This window comes from Erinaceus europaeus, chromosome 3 (genome assembly GCF_950295315.1).
Source record: "Erinaceus europaeus chromosome 3, mEriEur2.1, whole genome shotgun sequence".
NCBI lineage: Eukaryota > Metazoa > Chordata > Mammalia > Eulipotyphla > Erinaceidae > Erinaceus > Erinaceus europaeus.
The window spans coordinates 109268030-109291726 of NC_080164.1; the positions used below are offsets into that span (position 1 = coordinate 109268030).

The 23697-nt window shown below is 39.6% G+C and overlaps 1 protein-coding gene across 1 annotated transcript in view; it reads right to left on the reverse strand.

Moving 5' to 3' along the window:
- Nucleotides 1–23697, reverse strand: part of GRID2 (glutamate ionotropic receptor delta type subunit 2) — a 1638698-nt gene that overhangs the window by 565677 nt on the left and 1049324 nt on the right. Inside the window, exon 8 of the mRNA XM_060188447.1 lies at nucleotides 14845–14964. Within this exon, the coding sequence (XP_060044430.1) occupies nucleotides 14845–14964 (120 nt within the window). The remainder of the gene's footprint in view (nucleotides 1–14844; nucleotides 14965–23697) is intronic.

Sequence of the window (23697 nt, forward strand, 5' to 3'; positions counted from 1 at the left end):
TAAATTGCTCCTTTTATATTCTTGACAAATTCAGAGGGTGGGGAAATATAACCTTCACTCATGCAATGCAAGAGAGCCAAAACTTATCCAAAGGTTAGGATCTGGTCTCACATCTAACTCCCAAGCACAGGCAACTCAGCTGATTCGAACTGACAGCATCCTGACTCAAGGTGATCAACCTGCAAGTAACGTGTATATTTTGTCACTGGCTACACAGTGACAGCTTGAAAGTTTATCCACTAGAAGCCATTCATTCCTTCTGAGTCATAAAGATTCTGTCAGTGGAGCCTTCACTTTGAACACACAATCTGGTAGATCTATAGGGTAACTGTTTGCATGGTACTGCTTTTCCTTGATAAGTATCTTTTTTTAAAAATTTATTTTCCCTTTTGTTGCCCTTGTTTTTCATTGTTGTTGAGGTTATTATAGTTGTTAGATAAGACAGAGAGAGATGGAGAGAGGAGGGGAAGACAGAAGGGGGAGAGAGCAACACCTGCAGACCTGCTTCACCGCTTGTGAAGTGATTCCCTGCAGGTGGGGAGCTGGGAGCTTGAACCGGGATCCTTTCTATGGTCCTGTGTTTTGCACCATGTGCACTTAACCCGCTGTGCTACCACCCAACTCTCCCCCTTGATAAGTATCTTTGAAGACATGGCTTATGCACGTGAAGGATCTGCCCATGTATAAATTTATTTAAAAAAAAAATCTACTCCACAAACCAATTCAACTTTCCCATCTACAAATGGAGCCTGAGATCCACAAATGAGTTTTGCAGTACTCTTCAAATAATTATAGAGTTCATTTTGGAAACTCAACAGTTCAGGTGCCAATAAAAATTAGTTTGGTAGAAGAAAACATCTGAGTTTCAAAAGCAAATAAAAACAAAATGTTGGAGAAGATATTTACACACTGTATTTCAGTAAAGGACCAGTAACCAAAATATGTAAAGAGGTCAGTAAACTTAGCACATAATAAAAACAAACAAACAAAAAACATTATAAATGAGAGAAGGACATGGACAGAAAGGCACATCTCTTTAGCAAGGAAGAGATAAAAAGGTCAACAGACACACAAGAAAGTACTCAAAGTCACTGATCATCAGATAAATGCAAATGAAGACAACAGTGAGATACCATTTTACACCTGAAAGAATGTCATAAATTGGAAAAAAACAGTAATTTGGTGGAGCCAAGATGGTCACTTGGAGACAACACCTGGTGTGAACTCCAGAGTAAAGCAGATTTCAACCTGGGATTCTGGGGAGAGGGAAGGATTTCTGACCTTCAGTGGTAAGGGAGAGCAAGGGGTGGTCAGGGTGACACCAAAAAAGAGTCCTATAACCCAGTCTTCTTGGACTGGCAAGCAGAGGCCAAAAGGACAAAGGAAAGGAAAATCTTTAGCTTGACTATTTCTGAACTCACCCTTACCCCCACCCCAAAACCAGCCCTACAGGCTGGCCAGCTGCTCCTAGCAGATACAGCAGTATTTCAAAAAGATTGTTCATCATGACCAAGTGGGATTTATCCCAGGAATGCAAGACTGGTTCAACATACATAAGTCAATTGGATTGGAAGAAGTCGAGCTCTCACTATTTGCAGATGATATGATAGTATACATAGAAAAGACTAAAGAATCCAGCAGAAAACTACTGGAATTTGTTAGGCAATATGGTAAGGTGTCAGGCTAAAAAATATATGTACAAAAATCAGTGGCATTTCTTTATGCAAACACTAAGTCCACAGAAGAGGATATCTAGAAATCCTTCCCATTCACAGTTGCAGCAAAATAAATAAAATACCTAGGAATAAATCTTACCAAAGAAATGAAAGACTTGTAAACTGAAAACTATGAGTCACTATTCAAGAAAAGAGAAAATGATATGAAGAAATGGAAAGACGTCCCATGCTCATGGATTGGAAGAATTAATATCATCAAAATGAATATTCTCCCAAAAGCCACATACAAATCTAAAACAATACCCATCAAAGTTCAACCAAGCTTCTTTAAGAAAATAGAACAAAAATTACAACCATTTATCTGGAATCAGAAAACACCTAGAATCACCAAAACAATCTTGAGGAAAACCAACAGAAATAGAGGCATCACACTCCATTTAATATCAAATGATATTAAAAGGCCATCATCACCAAAAACAGCCTGGTACTGGAACAAAAATAGACACAGAGACCAGGGGAACAGAATCGAAAGCCCAGAACTAACCCCCACACCGGTGGACATCTAATCTTTGATAAAGGGGACCAAAGTATTAAACAGAGAAAGGAAGCTCTTTTCAATAAATGGTGCTGAAAAAACTGGGTTAAAACATGCAGAAGAATGAAACTGAGCCACTTTATCTCATCAGAAACAAAAATCAACTCCAAATGGATCAAGGACCTGAATGTTAGGCCATAAATTATCAAATACTTAGAGAAAAACATTGGTGGAACACTTTCCTACCTAAACCTCAATGGCATCTTTGATGATAAAAACCCAATTGCAAGGAAGACTAAAAAAAAAAAAACAAAAACAAAAAAACAGTGGGACTATAGAAAATTGAAAAGCTTCTACGCAGTCAAAGAAACCATTACCCAAACAAAGAGAGTGCTCACAGTATGGGAGAAGATCTTCACATGCTATACATCAGACAAGAGACTAATAACCAAAATATACAAAGAGCTCAACAAACTTATCAACAAAAAAGCAAATGACCCCATTTAAAAATGGGAAGAGGATATCAACAGAATATTCACTACAGAAGAGATCCAAAAGGCTAACAAGCACGTGAAAAATTGCTCCAGGTCACTGATTGTCAGAGAAATCCAAATAAAGACAATATTGAGATACCACCTCACCCCTGTGAGATTGGCATACATCAAAAAGGACAGCAGCAACAAATGCTGGAGAGGCTATGGGAACAAAGGAACACTTCTGCACTCCTGATGGGAATGTTATTGGTCCAACCTCTGTGAAAAGCAGTCTGGAGAACTCTCACAAGGCTAGATATGGACCTTCCATATGACCCAGTAATCCATCTCCTAGTGATATACCCCAAGGACTCCATAACACCCAACCAAAAAGATATGTGTACACCTATGTCCATAGCAGCACAATCCATAATTGCTAAAACCTGGAAGCAAAGTAGGTGCCCAACAACACATGAATGGCTGAGAAAGCTGTGGTATATAAACACAATGGAATACTATGCAGCTATGAAGAACAATGAACCCTCTTTCTCTGACCCATCTTGGATGGAGCTAGAAGGAATTTTGTTAAGTGAGCTAAGTCAGAAAGACAAATACGAGTATGGGATGATCCCACTCATCAACAGAAGTTGAGAAAGAAGAACAGAAAGGGAAACTCAAATCAGGATTAGACTGAGTTTGGAGTAGGGCACCACTTTCTGGGTTGAAAGTGAGGGTGATTGTTTGGCTTCACTGGGAGGGGGTGGGGATGGGGTGGGACACAGTCTTTTGGTGGTGAGAATGGTCTTTATGTACACTCCAATTAACTTTTAGTCATATAAATCACTAGTTAATTAATATGAGGGGAAAACTGATTGAATGTCTCAAATTTTTTAATGCACAGACCATAGGCTGTCATTGATATGCTGACTCTCTTAAAAGCTTAACCCAGGGAGAACAGAAGCAACTGGTGACATTACTCTATAAGACATAGCTATACAAATAATGTCAAAGGACATAAATTATGGTGATGTTGTTTATAATACAGCAAATACTAACCAACGAAAAGATTTTCAAAGTTAACCCAACTGCCGAATAATTTCACTTGAGCAATAGCTATCTACTGCCTTCTTAAATCTGAAAACAACAGGAACCTCCCACTTCCTCTATAGAGCCTATACTTCCCCCAGTCCTGTAGGGTGGGGCTCACTTTCCTGCATGTTTCTCTCAATTCATACCAAATTATACTGCATCTGCTGATCCCAACTTAATCAATGCAATGAGTTCCAACCTCAACATGCTTCATTTCAGACTTTGTTCAGAAACGTCAGGCATGGAATATCAACACTTCAGTCTCATTACTCAGGTGAGACCTTTCCTTTCATAGGATTCTCTAATTCCATGTCAGGTGGCTCACTTCCTAACAAAGTCCCAAAACCTAAATATAGACCAGGTCCCATGAGATAGGACATATGTTCACATATATCTATAAATTAGGACAAAATATATACCTGAAAGCAAAAATGCTCAACAGTCTTCAGTGAGTATATACAGCAAGCAAGTAGAAAGAAGTAAAAAGTGCCCAATGAAATAGTATCTACTTATGTTGGTATGCTTCTGGATTCTGCTTGTGAGACCTTCTGTTTTTATCATTACATTGGGTTCACTTGTGTTGCTTGTGATGTGTTCTGTTTGCATGTCCACTCTTGGCTGGACATCCCCCTGCCTCTGGGACATTGGTTTGGTCTTTCCCCCCTGCCTCCGGGACATTTGGTTTAGTCCTCCCTGGTTCATGCTTTTTCCTTCTCCCCGTCCCCTATCATACTTATTTCCTTTGTTCCCGACTCTTCCACCTCAGGAGGGATGAGGAGAGAGATGCAGGACAGATTTGTGTTGTGATTAGGTTTTTGGACTGCATCCCCACTCATGAATAAAGATTGAACTTCGTTCTCAGCTCAGCCATGAGTCCCTGGTTGTCTCTCCTGCCCACGAAGCTAGCACAGCAAAATGGCACCTGAACAGGGACAAGAATCTCTGCTCCACACACATGCAGCAGACCAAAAGAGACCAGATAAGTAAAGCCACCATGGCCTGCCTTTCTGCTTATGAAGAGGTTTCCAAAAGCCTCTACCCTTTCTTCATGAGACAGTTTCTCTGTCTCTGGAACATTTTGATCTTGGCCACACTTTGGCCTGCTGCTCACCTGCCGGAACCTGCTCGCCCACCGGAACCTGCTCACCACTGCGCGTGGGCTCCCTCCACGCTGCTTAGCCACTGGGAGCAGGGCAGCGGGCACTGCAGGTAGGACTGCAGCCCATCATGGCCCCCGCCCTGGTGTGCCTTGGCCTGCGCCTTCTACATGGCTGGCCCGCCCGCCCTCCTGCTATGATGCCTGGGCAGATCCTGGATCCCTGGTGACCATGGGCTCCCTGCCAGAACTGGGTCCCCTGGCCGGGATCCCCAGCTCAGCTCTGATGGCAGAGGAGCTGAAATATGCAGACATCTGTGCAGTGATTGCACCCCTGCACTTCCCAGAGGTGAAGTTGGGCAAGAGGTCACCACAGGACAATGCACCCCCCAAAACCAATGATGTGACCTGACATGACCTGAAGAAACAGATTCACAGACTCCAAAGCTCACTTTCTACAGAAAAGCAGAATTCTGGTGGCTGATCTTTCCCATCGAGGCAGACGTGCAACATTTAATCCCCTGGCATTTCTTCCCCTTGCCATCTACTTTGGACTGAGACTTCTCTCAGACTTACTGGTACACTTCTTGGACACTTTACCCAACTCTACAGCAGTTTCCCTTTACGCTGCTGGGTTTCTCAAAGACTGACTGCAGCCAGCTGCCTTGGGACTCTATTGGCCACACACACCCCAACCTTGCTAGGTAATGCCCACAGAGTCAGGAAACACCCGTTGAGGCATGAAGCACCCCCAGAGGCAAGAGATGCCCACAGAGGCAGGAAATGTTCTTTAGCCTGATAGGCCTTACCCACAGAGGTAAGAAACGCCCCCCCTCAGGCCTTCCCTTGGCATCACACTGGTTCTTACTGCTCTCTTATATGTTCCTCCATGTCTTGTTCCAGTTATTTTGAAAATGCCTGTATGATATAGGTTTCTGTTCTCCCCACACTCCTCATACTATGGCCATTAGTTAAAAAGAAAGGGAGAATTGTTGGTATGCTTCTGGATTCTGCTTGTGAGACCTGTTTTTATCATCACATTGGGTTCGCTTGTGTTGTTTGCGATGTGTTCTGTTTGCATGTCCACTGTTGGCTGGGCACCCCCTGCCTCTGGGACATTGGTTTGGTCTTCCCCCTCTCGCCTTCGGGACATTTGGTTTAGTCCTTGCTGTTTGTGCTTTTTCCTTCTCCCCGCCCCCTATCATACGTATTTCCTTTGTTCCTGACTCACCTGCTGGAGGAGAGAGATGCAGCATAGAATTGTGATTAGAAGAGATTAGTTTTTTTGAGAGCAAAATACTGGCATACTTTAACAATGATCCTTTAGTCACTATCAGTACAGCCCATCAGCTGGGGCCCCAATCAGTGAATCCTGAGATTCCCAAACAGACAAGATGTGCCTAGACCTTGAATAAAGCCCTCTCTACATTGTTACTAGTCATCTCTATCAGTAATAACACAATAGACCCTTTTGTGGGCCTCCATAGGCAATTGCCCTCAACATGGATCAACAAAGGTAGAGAATGTTCCATCCTCTGAAGGGAGGATGGACAACATACTCTATCTTCCACCTGAGGAAGATGGGCCCTGAAATTGGGGAATCTTGGAATGTTCCTACTCATGACCACAGAATGTGAGCTCAGATCTACAGGGATGCAAAGGTCACATAGGCTCCAAAGCTGGATATGGGCCCCAGGTCAGATCAAATTAATGGGGTTTACAGTAAACAATATTTATATACCTTTCCCATATTTGGGAGCTACTCTCTTCCCTGATCCAGCTTTCTGGTCCTTTTTCCAGCCATGAAATCATCTCCCCAGACAATAACCCGGGTCCACCTGCATATTCATGATGTCAGGCTCAGAAAAAAAAAAGCAACAGTATACTCATGCACCCTTTAATAAAACTAAAATATGCCTACTAGCTATCTACAAAACAGAAGCCCCCCAAATCTTTGTCTGCATTATTCCAGCCTTTAGGTTCATTATTAGTCAACAACTTGTTTGGCTTTATATGTGAACTCCTTTTTCAGCCACTAGGTTCCAGATGCTACCATGATGCCAACCAGACTTCCCTGGGCAGACAACCTCACCATTATGTCCCGGAGACCTGCTTCCCCAGAGCCCCACCCCACCAGGGAAAGAGAGAGACAGGCTGGGAGTATGGACTGACCTGTCAATGCCCATGTTCAGCGGGGAAGCAATTACAGAAACCAGACCTTCCACATTCTGCACCCCATAATGTCCCTTGGTCCATGCTCCCGGAGGGATAAAGAATACGAAAGCTATCAGGGGAGGGGGTGGGATACAGAGTTCTGGTGGTGGGAATTGTGTGGAGCTGTACCCATCTTATCCTATGGTTTTGTCAATGTTTCCTTTTTATAAATAAAAATTATATATATATAACAGTAATAAAAATGTTGTAGAATATGTGGAGGAAAAGGGATATTTCTGCACTGCTGGTAGGAATGTAGATTGGCATAGTCTTTATAGAAAATAGTCTGAAAATTTCTTAGAACACTAGAAATATATCTACCCTGTGACTCAGCAATTTCTCTCCTGGGGCTTTTCCCAGAGAAAACAAAAACATATATCAGATGAGATCTATGTATTCATATGTCCACAGCAACACAATTTGTAATAGCCAAAACTTGGAAGCAACCCAGATGTCCAGTAATTATGGAGTGTCAAAAAAAAAAAAAAAAAACTGTGTCCTATATACAAGATGGAGTACTACTACTCAGCTGTTAAAATGATGAAGTTGCTTCCTTTGCATCATCTTGGATAGAACTAGTAGACAGTATGCTAAGTGAGATAAGCCAAAAAGAGGACAACTATGGAATGATCTCACTTTTAAGCAAGACTTAAGACAGGGAGGGAGAAAACAAAGTAAAATGTGGACTGGGCATGGTGTGTTGATACAAGCAGAGAACTCTAGAGAACACAGAAGGGGACTGTAGAGCAACCTGGAGTCCTGCGCAGATGATAAAATTGTACCCATGGTTTAATGAAGGCACTCCAGGCTATTAACCCCCTCATAGAAGTGAAAAGAAAACAAGTCAATGTTTAAAATTAAAAATGTCTAATATTCTTAAGTGAGAATACACATTAAAATTTGTATTTCTATGAAAGGCAGAGATCAGAGTACCACTTAGCTTTGGTATATGTAGCACCACAGGACAAAATGTGGAGTCTCAGACAAGGAAGCTAGGTTGTGTTTTCTTCCTCAGGCACACAATTTTTTTTGAGTGTTCAGAGTGTAGAAGGTACTAGAGTAGATATTTATAGTTCCCTCCACGCACCATCTATTTAACTCACTGGAGGGTGGGAATTCAATTTGGGACTGGAAGCATAGACACAAACAAATAATTACAAAAGTTCTGCAATGTCACTTAAGAATAAAGCAGATGTGCTTTCAGAAGATTATTTATTGTCAACTGAATACAGAGTTAACTCACTACAGGTTCTAAATTCAGAGCAGGGAAAATCAATTATTCAGATTTTGGAAATGCATTGAACTGACAGAAGATGCCTTTGTCCAAGACAGAATAGCCCAGTATGTTTCCAAGATCTACTAAGGTAGCTCTCTGAAATGACAATTAAGTTCAGTGTCATTGCACCCATGTGTGACTTCATGGTATGTAAAATGGTTCCCATAATACAACAGGAGTCACCTGGCATCACAAGTCCTGTTTCTAATGCCCTGACTACACTACTACACAACTAGCAATAGCCCTGAAACTCCAGATTCAGTGTCACTGCTTCTTTGTTAGATTGTTTACTTCCATTTACTTGCTGACATTAACTTTCTATTAATATAGGAATACTGCAGCTGTTATGTACAAAAATACATATCTAATAATTGAATATTTATATCTTTTTATGAAAGACAGAGTCCAAAGCACCATCCAGAGTATACTGTTTATAAATTAGTGTAGGAGAAAAGAGAAAAGTCGAAATGAGGGCTAAGTGGTGGTGCATCTGGTTGACTGCATATGTTACAATGCTCAAGAACCCAGGTTCGAGCCCACAGTCCCCACCTGCAGGGGAAAGCTTTGCAAGTGGTGAAACAGGGCTGCAGATATCTTTCTTTCTCTTTCCTTCTCTATCTTCCCCTACCTTTCTGGCTTTCTCTATCCAATAAATAAAGACAATTGAAAGTAACTAAATAAAAAACTGAGAAAAGAATAAATGAATGTGAATAGGGGAGACAGTATAGCAGTTTCATTAGTACATTTTCATGCTTGAGGCTCAGGGGCCCCAGGTTCAGTCCCCAGAGCCACAATAAACCAAAGTTGAGCAGGACTCTGACATGAAGAATGTTTCAAAAGGTATACGAATAAAATGACCAGGCAAAACTGCATTAAGAATTAAAACAAGGGATGTGGATGGTGGTCCACCAGGTTAAGCACACATAGATTCAAGGACCCACACAAGGATACCAGTTTGAGCCCCCGGCTCCCCATCTGCAGGTGGATCGATTCACAAGTGGTAAAGCAGGTCTGTAGGTGTCTCTTTCCCTTTATATCTCCCCATTCTCTCTCAATTTCTCTATCTTATTCAGTAAAATGGAATAGATGGCCTCTAGGAGCAGTAGATTTGAAGTGTAGGCACCAATTGAGAGAGGAGGAGGGGGAAGAAGAGGAAGAGGGAGGGAAGAGGAGAAGGAGGAGGAAGACAGAGAGAGAGAATATGGAAACAAAAATGATGGAATTTTATGAGTGGTGGACATAATCTACAGTCTGATCTGTTGCAGTTACTGAAAGCTACTATAGGTTTAGAATCTATTTCACTTTACTATATTTAAAGTTCACCTTAATAAAAACAAGCAAGATACTATATGGAAGAAAGAAATTATACCCTTTTCTCCTATGCAAATTTTTCTAAGTAAACAGAAAAGTTCAACTGAAAGGAAAAAGCTCTAAAACTTAAGAAATATTTATGAACACTACATTTGATAGGGCTAGGTGGTGCTACTCCCAATTGACTGCACAAATTACCATATGCAAGGAATCGTTCCAGCCCAGGTTCCCCTCCTGCAGGGGAGATGTTTCAGGAGTGGTGAAGCAGGCCTGCAGGTGTTTCTCTTTATCTCTCCCTCTCTATTTCTCTTCCCCCTCAATTTCTTTCTATTAAAAAAGAAAGTGTGGGGGGGTGGCCACCAGAAGCAGTGAATTTGTAGTGCCAACATTAAGTCCCATCAATAACCCTGGTGGCAATGGAATGGCGGCAAAAAACAAAATAAAAAGTGCATTTTATGACTGAGGATAGGGAATGTTTTCTTGTAAAAGATGAGTATGGGGAGTCAGGTGGTAGTGCACTGGGTTAAGCACACATGACGTGAAGCGCAAGGAACTGCATAAGAATCCAGGTTTGAGCCCCTGGCTCCCCACTTGCAGGGGGCAGTCACTTCACAAGCGGGGAAGCAGGTCTGCAGGTGTCTATCTTTCTCTCTTCCTCCTTTCTCCATTTCTCTCTGTCCTAACAACGATGACATCAATAACAATAACTACAATAACAATAAAAAGGGAAAATAGTTAAATTACAAAAAAGACGAGTGTGGGATGATCCCACTCATAGACAGAAGTTGAGAAAGAAGAGAGGGAAATGCAAAGCAGAATTTGACTGAGTTTGGAGTATTGCATCAAAGTAAAACACTCTGGGGGGTGGGGGTGGGAGCGGGTAGATTTTCAGCTTCATTATAGGAGGGTGTCAGTATGGACACAGACCTTTAGTGGTGGGAATGGTGTTAATATACACTCCTATTGATTTATAGTCTTATGAATCACTAATCATTATATGGGGGGAAATAGACTGGATATTTCAAACGTTTTGATGCAAAAACCATAGTTTTGAGTATATATTCCTTTAGTCTAAGCACTTATGGCTTCAGATGGGTAGCCTGATTGAATTTTAATTGTGGGATTATTGTTAATACATTTCTAACAATGACTTTTTACAAAATATTAAGGTACCAGTCTTAGGCCAGAGAGACCAGAGGAACTGGTTGTGTCACTATATTAGATAGAGCTATATGTAAATAGCATTAAATGACATTAATCATGGTGAGGTGTTGTATGATACAGAAAATCCTAATAATGAGATTTCCAGTCAAGCCAATTTCCAAATAACTTTATTATAGTAATAACTATATATTGCCTTCTTAAATCCTAAGGTAGCAGGAACCCTCCCCATTCTCTGTAAAACTCATATTCTTCCAGTCCTGGAACCTTTGGGGCATGACTCATTTTTCAGCAAGCTTCTCTAGACTCATGCCAATTGATACTGCCTCTGGTGATCTCAACCTAATCAATAAGGTCAGTACAACCTCTACATGTTTCACGTCAGACTATGTCCACAGATAACAGGCCTACAATGTCAAACTTTCAGATCCAGTACTCTGGTCAGACTGTTCCTAGCTTATAGGACTCCTTAATTACATTTTGCGTAGCACACTTCCTAATAAAGCCCCAATATCTGGATATGAACCAGGGCCCAAGAGTCAGAGCACTTGTACTCATGTATCCATAAGTCAGAGGAAAATATATCTTAAAGCAATAGTACACAACAGTTTTCAGTGACCCAATAAGTGCAGCAAGCAAGTATAAGGACCAAAAAAAGACAACATAAAGTGATTAACCAAATAGTTTCTACTTAGACCAACATACTCTCCTACTTCCTATTTTACTTCCTATTTTACTAACCCTAACCCAAATCAAATCAATGGGGTTTACAGTTAATGGTATCTATATGATTTTCCCAGATTTGGGAGCTACTCTTTTCCCTAATCCAGCTTCCTAGTCCTATATCCAATCCTGACATCATCTCCCCAGATAATACCTTTGGCCTACCTACATGTTGGCTAATAGGATAAGGCAAAAAATTAGTAAAGTCATGGGGCCCTTGGAATATGGTTAAAATAGATGTAATATATTTTTTCAAAAATGGAGACCCCCAAATCTCATCTGCTATATTCTTGCCTTTAGGTTCCTGATTATTTAACTATTTGTTCTGCTTTATATCTTAATGTTTTTCAGACACCAAGTGGCAGATGCTACCATGACTCAAACCTGACTTCCCAGGGCAGACAACCTCACCAATGTATCCTGGAAACCCATCTCTTTGGAGCCCTGTCCCACTAGGGAAAGATAGAAACAGGCTAAGAGTATGGGTTGACCTGCCAATGCCCATGTTCAGTGGAGAAGCAATTCCAGAAGCCAGACCTTCCATCTTCTACACCCAGTAGTGATCCTAGGTCTATACTCCCAGAGAGATAAAGAATAGGAAAGCTTCCAGTGGAAGGGATGGGATATGAAACTCTGGTGATGGGAAATGTGTGTAATTTTATCCCTCTTATCTTATGTTTTGTTGATATTTTCCATTTTATTTTATAAATAAATTAAATAAAAAGATAAAATAAGAAGGAGTATGCATAATTTCATTAAATTTCTTTTCATCACCAGGGCTTCAACATTATGGGATGATTTAATGATTTGCTTAGTTGTTTATTTATTTTTACCAGAGTTATGGATTATAGTGGTACTAGTGAGTGAACCTGGGACAACTGTTGCTTCAGGCATGAAAGGTTTGTTGCATTACCACTAAGCTATCTCTTCTCCAGTCTCAAGATGACTTTCTTAGATAGAGATAGACATAAACAGAAAAAGAGGAGGAGAATGAAAGAGACCATAGCACAGAAATTTCCTTCAATAGTTGGAGGTCAACTGTGAACAAGGGTCATGCGTATGGCAAAGCATCACACTATCATGTGTGTATCACTTTGCTATCACTAATTTCTTTTCCTTTTCTATGCCCTCCCTTCTTTTTCCCTTACCTCTCTTATCCTTCCTTTTTAAAGATTTATTTATTTGTGGGGCTGGGTGGTGGTGCACCTGGTTAAGCGTATGTGTTACAATGCCCGAGGACCTGGGTTCAAGTCCCCAACCCCCACTTGCAGAGGGAAAGCTTCACAACTGGTGAAGCAGTACTGCTGATGTCTGTCTTTCTCTCTCTCTCTCTACATCCCCCTGCCTCTCAATTTCTGGCTGGGTGTATTCAGTAAATAAATAAAGATAATAAAAAAATTAATAAAGAAGTTTTTTAAGTCTATTTTTTTTAAAAAAGATTTATTTATTTATGAGAGAAAATCCTGGTGTGTGGGATGCTAACAAGTGAAGTCAGGACCTCTTGTTTGAGATCCAATCCTGTATCAACTGCTCCACTTTCTGGACCAGGGATTCCTATTAAATTGAAAAGGCACCATGAATGGATTAAAAATAACATACATAGAAAGTAATCAATTTGCAATGTAATTAAATATCAACAGACTAATACTAGCAATATGTGTCTAACTCTTAGAATCAACTATAAATAAAAGGACAATGTAGTAAGAAATGGCCAAAGTTTGCAATTCAAAATTATCTCTGAAAGAAATCTGTAGAGGAGAGCTATATTGGAATGCAAATTACAACAGTGTGGACCAATATATCGATTGTTTTGTATACATAGTCACAGGTATATGCATATGTCCATAAAATAAATTAATCACAAATTCAATGTTTTATACAGTCAATATTTTGTGAGAACATTGAACCATTAGAACTCAAGTACTATTGGTGATATGTAAATTGGTAAAGATTAGCCAGTTTACAAGTCAGTTTGAGCTTGAGGCTAAGTCGGCTAAATTCAAGATGTGTGTTTACGTATTCAACAGTCCTACTCCTGGACACAGAATCACAAAGAAACATGTCAGAGTCTGAACATATATAACCAAGGTTAATGTGCAAAAATTCATAGGAACACTGCTTATAATAATACCCTACCAATGACAACAGATCACCAGAGAAAAGAAAACAATAAAAAAGAGAAAATAATTGTAAGAAACATACTATCACTACCAACATAGGCAACACTGAATATCACAGTCAAAAAGAAAAGCAAAAAGTATAAGCACTACTAAGTTCTTATCCTGAACTACTTCTGTTGTCTAAGCATATGCATAGAGGAGATAAACTTAGTAGTTAGAATGTACAATCCAAACAAGTATCATACAACTTCAGTTAATGGTTACATCCTGACAATGGAAGCTGAGGCTGTCCTCAGGGAGAGGATTATGGGTATGGTCTATTTCTTGATCATAGTAGTAGTTGTTTGCTTTACTGTGACTCACAGATTATCCTTGTGTTTTTCAAAAACACTTTTAAGATTCAGTGCTCTTAGCATACATCTACCAAGAGGATTTGTGTTTCTGATGAGAATGTCTTAACTTTGTCTTAAGTCTTCCGCATCTCTCCTCTCAATGCTGTCAAGAGGCATCTACAGAAACTCACTGCACATGCAAAACTGTCAGCTGTACACAACAAGAGATTTATAGTTATGAGCTCTGCCTGCACACTCAATTATCTTAGACTTTTCTGCACCCAAAACATAGACAAATGACAATTCCAAACCACAGAAAAGTCATTTCTCCAGAGGTTGCTCTATTTCCCTTTGAGATTATGAAGCATCCTTTCTAGCACCCAGCTTCTGCACATAACAAGCACTCATTCCCTCCTACATTCTTCTCAAAACATGACATACAAAGAAGTTGAAAGACATACAAAGAAGTTGAAATGCCACATTTGATAGTGGACTTTCCCTCTCGCTAAATGAAACTTATAAAAACTCTTACTTTGACTTTCGTGCATACAAGTTAGAAACCAAGCAGCTACTGTGAACAAATATTAAATGGCACAATTGAAAACCAACATTCTTGTAAGTAGTGTTAAGATACTTTCATCTCCCTAGGCTCACTCTTTATATCCTATCTGTCAATATTGCTAAGTATTCATGATCCTTTACATGTCTAAGTCAAGTCTCCTCAAGGAAACTACCATATGGATGTGAACATGTCCTGTGAATTCCCCGATGGAAAGTAATCAAATAAAAAAGTGGCTACTAGAGGAGTAGACAAATGCATCAATGTGTCTGGTCTTACTTTGCGAACACCTCGGCCAAGTTCTTCTCCATAGTTGGTTCCAAGGATTTCGAAGTGGACATTGGGATTACCTCCATTTTCTCCAAATTCTAGCTCTCCAGTCAAACCATTCACGCCACCCTAAAGGAAAGAAAAGACAGTAACTGAACTGAAGTAATAATCAATTTCTAACGAGACCATTTTCATTTCCATGTTTTCCAAATATGTGGTTATTAGTAAACACACAACATACATGGAAGAAGCTGGGAAATAATCTTGAAAATCATTGAATTCATTCATAGCCATGTCACACCTAGAAAACTGAAACATAATGAATCAAAGGAGATTTGTGGGAGGTGTGGCCATGGAATAACTGGGACCAAATCACCTCTCTTCCCAAAACAACAAATAAATACAAGAGACCAAACTGAAGTCATAATCTACAGCTGAAAGTTCTGCAGTCTCAGGTGGGTGCTTGAGTGCAGTTGGAGAGAAAAGAGGTGCAGGCATGGGTTGAAGAACAGCAAAGTCAAATCAGAGCTTTGGGTGGCACTGAGCTGCAGCATTTTGGTGGTTTCACTTTAAGTGCAGCAAACAAGTAACATTGTTCCTAGCCAGAAGAAAAGAGACAGGGGCTTAAAACCTGTTAGTCTTTGACTCAGGGGCACTTTAGCCTTCTGTATTCAAGGCAAGGACACAACATAAAAGGGCATTTGTGACTGCAAGACAGCCCAAAACAACCACCCTCCCACCCTGTCCCACACACAGCAGATCATACAAGCAAGAAAAACCTAGAGATCACAATAGCGCTACCTGCTGGCCATCAATAACCAGCACAAAAAAATGCACAAGCAGAGAAACAGAACCAAATAGCCAACTATGTCGTATCAGCCAGACAGAAATGAAAATAGAGGAAATCCAAGGAATTACAGGCTTAGAGAGACTCTCAGAGACAGACTATACAGAGATCATTATAAGGTCTCTCCAAGAATTTAATCAGTGATTAAAAGAGTGTGTTACTATGGAATTAAAACACACAAGAGATTAACTTAAATAGGCATCACTAAGTTCTTGAAAGAAGAACTTCAGTCAGAACTCCAGAGAGTAAAAGACACCCTAACTACAACCCATGCCCAGGTAGAAGGCATAGCAAATAGATCCACACATTCAGAAGAAATAATCTTCAGTGTAGAAGATACAGCCAGGCCACTCTCTCAATTCAAAGATGAGGGAGAAGAGTGGTTTAGAAAGACTGAAGTAATTCTCTGTGAAATTGTAGACTCCATCAAAAGACTGAATATAAGAGTGATAGGTATATTTGAAGAGCATGACAAGACCAAAGACCCAGAGTCCATTTTCAAAGCAATTTTAGCTAAGAACTTACCTCACTTAGGAAACCAACAGAACATTCTCATCCAAGAGGCAGAACAAACACCCAGATTTATACAAAAAGACCAACGCCAAGGCATATTATTGTAAAACTATCAAAAGTCAATGACAAGGGAAAAAATTGCTGGCTGCTCGGGAAAGGAAATATGTTACATATAAAGACAGTGCTATAAGACTTTTGTCAGATTTCTCTTCACAAACTCTAGAGGCAAGGAGAGAGTGGAATAATACATTCAAAGTACTAAAGGAGGAGGAATTCCAGCCAAGAATACTGTATCCTGCAAAATTATCCTTCAAATATGAGGGAGAAACAACAGTTTTCTCAAATATTCAAGAAATAAAGGAATTTGCCACAATCAACCCCACCTTACAAGAACTGCTGAATTGAGTCCCACAAGAAAGGAGGAAGCAAAGGAGCACATGTTCTAAACACCAAGTTGTAGATGTTACCACAATGTTAACCTACCTTGACCGTAAAAACAACTTCACCAACGTACCCTGGAACCCCACCTCTCCAGAGCCCTCCCCCAGTAAGGAAAGATATGGACAGGTTGGGAATACGGATCAACCTGTCAGTGCCCATGTACTGGCAATTACAAAAGCCAGACCTCCCACCTTCTGCACCCCATCATGACCCTGGGTCCATAATCCCAGAGAGATAAAGAATAGGAAAACTTCTAATGGAGGGAGTGAGGTATGGAACTCTGGTGGTGGGAAATGTGTGGAATTTTTTATTATTTTTTTATATTTATTTATTTTCCCTTTTGTTGCACTTATTATTGTTATTGTTGTCATTGTTGTTGGATAGGACAGGGAGAAATGAAGAGAGGAGGGGAAGACAGAGAAGGGGAGAGAAAGAGAGACACCTGCAGACCTGCTTCACCACCTGTGAAGAGACTCCTCTGCAGGTGGGGAGCCAGGGGCTTTAACTGGAATCCTTCTGTGGGTCCTTGTGCTTTGTACCACCTGCACTTAACCCGCTGTGCTACGCCCAACTCCCAATGTGTGGAATTTAACCCCTCTTACTCTATAGTTTTTGTAGATACTTCCTATTTTACAAATAAAAGAAAAAAAGAGAAAAGACAAAAAAGAGTCAAAGGACTTCTCAAAATGGCACCATGTGTTCAAGTAGAGACTAAATTACACACTAGAATCCTTGCCACCATCTTCTGAAACAATATTCTCTGGAGAGGATAAAAAGTGGTTTGTTCAAATAGATGGGGTTTACAGTCAACAATATTTATACCCCTTTCCATATTAGGGAGCTACTCTCTTCCCTAATACAACTTTCTAGCCCTTTTACCAACCATGGCATCATCTCCTCAGACAATAACTTGGGTCCATCTTCATATCAGAGGTCAGGCTCAGGGAAAAAAAAAAAAAGCTAGTATAGCCACAGGCCCTTTGGAATATAACTAAAATCTGCCTACTAGCTATCTACAAAATCAAGAACCCCCCCCCCAACTCTTCATCTGCACTATTCCAACCTTTAGGTCCATGATTGGTCAACAGTTTGTTTAGCATTGTATGTTAACTCTCTTTTCAGCCACCAGGTTCCAGATGTTAGCATGATGCCAACCAGACTTCCCTGGATAGACAACCCCACCAATGTGTCCTGGAGCTTTACTTCTCCACCCTACTAGGGAAAGAGAGAGGCAGGCTAGGAGTATGGATCGACCAGTCAATACCCATGTTCAGCAGGGAAGCAATTACAGAAGCCAGACCTTCCACCTTCTGCATCCCACAATGACATTGAGTCCATACTCCCAGAGGATTAAAGAATAGGAAAGCTATTAGGGGAGGGGATGGGATACGGAGTTCTGGTGGTGGGAATTGTGTGGAGTTGTATCCCTCTTATCCTATGGTTTTATCAATGTTTTCTTTTTATAAATAAATAAATAAGAAGAAAAAAAGTGATTTGTACTACTGAGCTGTCAAAAATGATGAAGTCATCTTCATTGTGTCATCTTGGAAGAAACTTGAAGATATCATGTTAAGCTTTATAAGCCAAGAGAAGAAGGACAAATACCAAATGATCTCACTTATAAGTGGGACTTAATATATGGGGAAAGAGAGGCAAGGAACAAAGTGAAATGCAGTGTATTATGTCAAAGGAAGGGGAAATGAATGAGCTCTCCATTGTAAATTAAGTTCTCAAAAATAAAAAGAGAAATTCAATATTTTATACTAACATAACACCACTATGTTACTGTAGCAAGTTACCTGTCATTAATTCCTGTTATATCAGAACCTTGCATTTTAATTTTTTTAAAAAAAGTGATCCTTGAGACAACATTCTTTGTCCACACTCCAAAATTATTCTTCAATACCTCACAGATCAAAATTTTTAACTTACAGGAAGCTGATTTTTCTTCTTACTTTAAATACATTCTTAAATTACCAAACAAAAAGCACCAAGCTGGCCTTGTAATTTGGTTTTGCTCTTAAGTAGCAGTGATGGATGTTGAGATTCACTGGGAATTTCTCAGTTTCACCACTCACTCAACATGACAGATGTTGATCTTCGCAACAGATGGGAAGGCAGGTCATATGTCTCTCATTCTTTCTTACCGTCTTGTCATTGGCCTTCATATTATCTAACATTTTGAAACCAAACATGAAGTTCTGAATCACCTTGGAATTTTGGCTTGATAACCACATTGATTTGGGCAAATTATCTCAGCCTGTGAATTGCTTCAATGAACATCGGTTGAATTCTGATATTTAAATTGATCTCATTCACTGTGACCTCTCAGTCAGTATCTACTGTGTCAGTAGCTACTAGCTGCCTGCTACCTCCTGCCATTGTCTGCCATTAATTTCACAACAGATATTGAAAGAAACTTTTCTTCAGTCATGGGTATTTAATACTTAATCTATTTTATTTTTGTAATGGTAATAATCAAGACAGTGGATGTTTCAAAATTATAATCTGCTAAATCAGATTATTGCTTATTATACAATTTTATTAGCTGATACCCTGTTGCATTTTTTATGCCTGAGTTTTTCTCATGTGTGAGTGAGCAGTTGATAGATTTTGACTTCAGATTTTCTGAATTTGATCAGTGGCACTATAATCTCTGCAGTGTGTAAACTAGACTAAGCCACTTAATTATTTTTGCTTCCTCCACTGGTTTGTGGTAGTGCCAGTGGTTGAACCTTGGGTATCCACTAACTCAGGCATGAATGTCTGTCTGTCCACAAACTACTCTGATAACTCCCTGGTCCATCTTTTTTTTTTTTCCTCCTAACAACTGAGTTTTTGTGCCTGTATGATTCAACTATTCCTGGTAACCATTTTTCCCTTTCTTTGCTCAGCAGAGAATGAAAGACAGAGATAGAGAGGGAGGGAAAGACAGACAGAAGGAGACACACCAACAGCACTACTTCACTGCAAGTGGGGCCTGGGGGCTTGAACTCAGGTCCTCAGGCACAGTAATACATGAGCACTACTGTGTGAGCCATCAACATCGCCCCCTTTTCTTTGTCTCCAGAGTTATTTCTGGGGCTCGGTGCACTGCAAATCCACTGCTCCTGTAGGACATTTTCCCCCTTTTGTTGCCTTTGTTGTTTATCGTTGTTATTGCTTTTGTTATTGCATAGGACAGAGATAATTCAAGACAGGAGGGGAAGACAGAGGAGAGAGAAATACAGACACCAGCAGACACTTGCAGGTGGGGAGCCAGGGACTTAAACTGGAATCTTTACACTGGTCCTAATGCTTCATCTCATGTGCTCATAACCTGTTTTGCTACCGTCTGGCCCTCCATCATCCCCTTCTTAATCTCTCTGTGCCTCACTTTCTACATCTGTTAATAGGGTAAAAACAATAATAATAACACCTGCCACAAAAACCATTACCATTTTAAAATACATGACAAGAATACCGAAGAGTACTTGATTATCCATTGGTAAACACTTGATTATAATTGGTATCATCATCATCATCATCACCTACATGACTATTTAAGTCTTTCTTTCCTAGTTCTTCTGGCCACTGCAGGAATGCTCATGGTCTTATTTAACTAACATTGGCCTAACATCCAAAAATTCACCTTCTTCATCTCATCTTGGATGGATTTTGAAGAAATCATGTGAATGAGATCAGCCAGAAAGAGGGTGAATATGGGATGATCCCACTCATGGGCAGAAGTCAAGAAATAAGAACAGAAGGGGGAACACAAAGCAAAAATTGGATAGGAGTTGGTGTACTGCACCAAAGGACTCAGAGTATGGGTAGGTATTCAAATGATAGTGGAGGAGGATTTAGGTGGGTGAGAGGGGGGTGAGAGTAGAAAACTGAGAAATGCTACACATGTACTACTTACTGTATTTAACTGTTGACTGTAAATCATTAATCGCACTCCCCATAAAGGAAAAAAAAGAATAAAGAAAAAATCAGCATACTTAAAGAGTCAGTAATTTTGGAAAATGTTTTTGCAAATTGTGACTTAACTATATCTTATTCTTTACCATTTGGAGAACAGAAATTAAAGCAGTGGTCTAGAATCTATTTTCTGCCTTTATGGGAGCCTGGTGATGAAGTTGGGAGATACATAAGAGGAAAAGAAGAAGGCGAGAGAGTGTACTTCCTGGTCAACTAGAACTCAAGTAAACAGATGAGTAACATTTAATATTTCTAAAAAGCCTTCTTATAAAAAGTTCTTGCTAAATATTCTTATAACTGAATAAGTTAACACACTAGTACAGAGGCTTGGCTATGGAGTACAAGCCATTTCAGATCATGCTATTGATAAACTAGAAAAGAAAATAAAAATCACCTGAAAACTCAACAAAATACAACCAGGATTTCTCTAGAAACTCACTAAGACACAGCCATCAAGTTACAGATGCTACTATGATTTCACCCTGAACTCCTTGGACAGACAACCTCACCAAATACGTCTTGGAACCTCCAGAGCCCTGCCCCATTAGGCAAAGATAGAAACAAGATGGGGTTATGGATTCACCTGCCAATGCCCATGTCCAGTGGAGAAGCACTTATAGAAGCCAGAATTCCCACCTTCTGCATCCCATAAAGAATTTTGGCCCATATTCCCAGAAGGGTAAATGTTAGGGGAAAATGACAACGGCTCTGAACTCCAATTCCATCCCAAAAGAGAAGAGGGGGGAAAAAATGGAAGAACACTCAGAAGTAGTTGATGTGACTTAGAAAGGAAGAGAAGGCAGGACATAGGAAAAATGGGCAAATATATATAAGTATACATAGATAGTTATAGAAATATAAAAATCAACTTGCATCTGTGACCCTGAAAGAACTACTGAAGTTTCCAACAGATTTTAAATACTGGAATAATTGTAACTGGATTTATTATCATTATCTACAGGTAGCAAATGCTATTGGAGTTTGAGCAACAAGTACAATTTTACAATATTGTATCACTGCTTTTATGTTCAAACTACTGATATCCAGAAATCCTTTCGTAAGAACTTTTCTTGCTCTTACTCACATATCTACCTTGATAATATCTCCTAATTATCAAGAAGTTAATGGTGGCTGGTGAAATAGTTTTGCTTTGTGATGTGTGAGTTCCAGGTTGAGCCCTACTACATTGAAAGAAGTTTTGGTGTTGTGACCTCTTTCAATCTCCCTCTTCCACTTTGTACCTAAACTGATACCAATATTAACTTTTTTTTTTTAAGTTACCAATTAAAATTGGCTTGGATTCATCCTATCTACTCTAGTCCTACATGCTAGGAGATATCAAATATAAAAAGTAGAAGAAAAAGATTAAAATTGAGAACCCTAGAAGGTTGGGAATAATTGAATACCTTTTGGAGAAGGCTGAAGGAAGATGTGCATGTGAGGGATGGATACTTTGCATGAGAAGGAAAAGTGTTTTCTGGGAAATAAATTATCTTTGTTTATGAAGCTGAAGGATTTATTATTTTTCTTTGAGCTTGAAACTGCAAAGTGACTTAGACATACTTTGGGAGGATCATATGGAACATCAAGTATTCATGACACTCATCTAATTTCCTTATGCATATTTCTAGGCCCCTTGCAACCTGCTGGTAACCAAGGAACCCCGTCAAAGAAACATGAGCCCAGGAAAGCAAAGAGCTCACTGGGAGATGCCAAGCTCAATGTGTCAGCTCCCTCATGTTTCATAAGTTCATTTCAGAGAGAAAAACTCCAACTTAAGGAAAATTTTCTGCTCAGAATTCTATTTTCCAGACAAGAAACTGAAAATGCATGTTAGGGTACAAGCACAAAAAAAATTAAAATAAAAAATTTCTTATTATTTTAAAAGGTGTATCTATGTATTAGTAGAGGACAGAAGGAAAAAGAGAGAAAGATAAGAGAGACTCTTATCCTGTGCCTTAAATGTGTGGTCGGTCTCTGAGGCCCCAAGCATGTAAACTGCTGCTCTGAAAGGTAAAGTCAGTACAACAAAGCTAATTCAGTACCTTGAAATAAGATTCACCTTGAAGAGGAAAGATATTCTGCATGGAAAACTCTAAGACAACAAAGAACATAATAGAATGGGATACAAGAAAGTAGCAGGTTTTCCATGTTTAGACTGGAAAAATTAACATCACAATTTGGCTATATTTCTTAAAACAATATAGAGGTTCACTGCAAACTCTATCAAAATCCCAGTAGCTTGCTGTAAAGAAAGAGAAAAAAATCACAAACTTATTCAGAACTATAAAAAGCATCAAATAGCAAAAGTATTCTGGGGGGGGGGGGAGCAGTGGACATGATACTCTCCCTAGTTTCAAACTACAGTGATTAAAACTGAATTTTATTGGGATACTAACTAGATGGAATACTATTTTGTAATTAAATATCTATTATATCCTTTGTAACAGAAGGGATGGAGCTAGATGTGATTATGCTTAGTGGAATAAGTAAAATGGTTAAGAGAACTACCAGATGGTTTCAGTCTTATGAACAATGTAGATAATCAGAGTCACAAACTTGGGAGAGAGTAACCAAACTAACGCTAACTCTCTCTCTCCCTCTCCCCCCCCCCCCTCTGAATTTGTGAGAATTAGGTGGCTGTTAGAGAGGGGAATGGAAGTGGGGACAGAAATTTGGTGGTGGGTGTGGTGTGAAATTAGATCCCTGAAGTCTTATAATTTTGTAAAGCATTATTAAATCATTAATAAAGGGCTAGGAAATCAGTGTGATAGTTCTGCAAATTACTCTCATGTCTGATACTTTCAGGTCGCAGGTTCAATTCCCAGCACCACCATACATCAGAATTGAGCAGTGTTTGGGCAAGAAGTAATGAATAAATAAAATAAGATAAAATTCCACTAGCAGAGATTGTATATCATACAAATAAATGAACCATAACTGGGAGCCCAAAAGAAAAATACACAGATATTTATAAGTAATTTATGACTAAAGGGTCAAATCTTATGATGAAGCAGTAAAAGTCTCTTCAACAACTGGTGTTGGGAAAACTGTATAGCCACATACAAAAACAAAATAAAAAACTGGACTGCTACTTA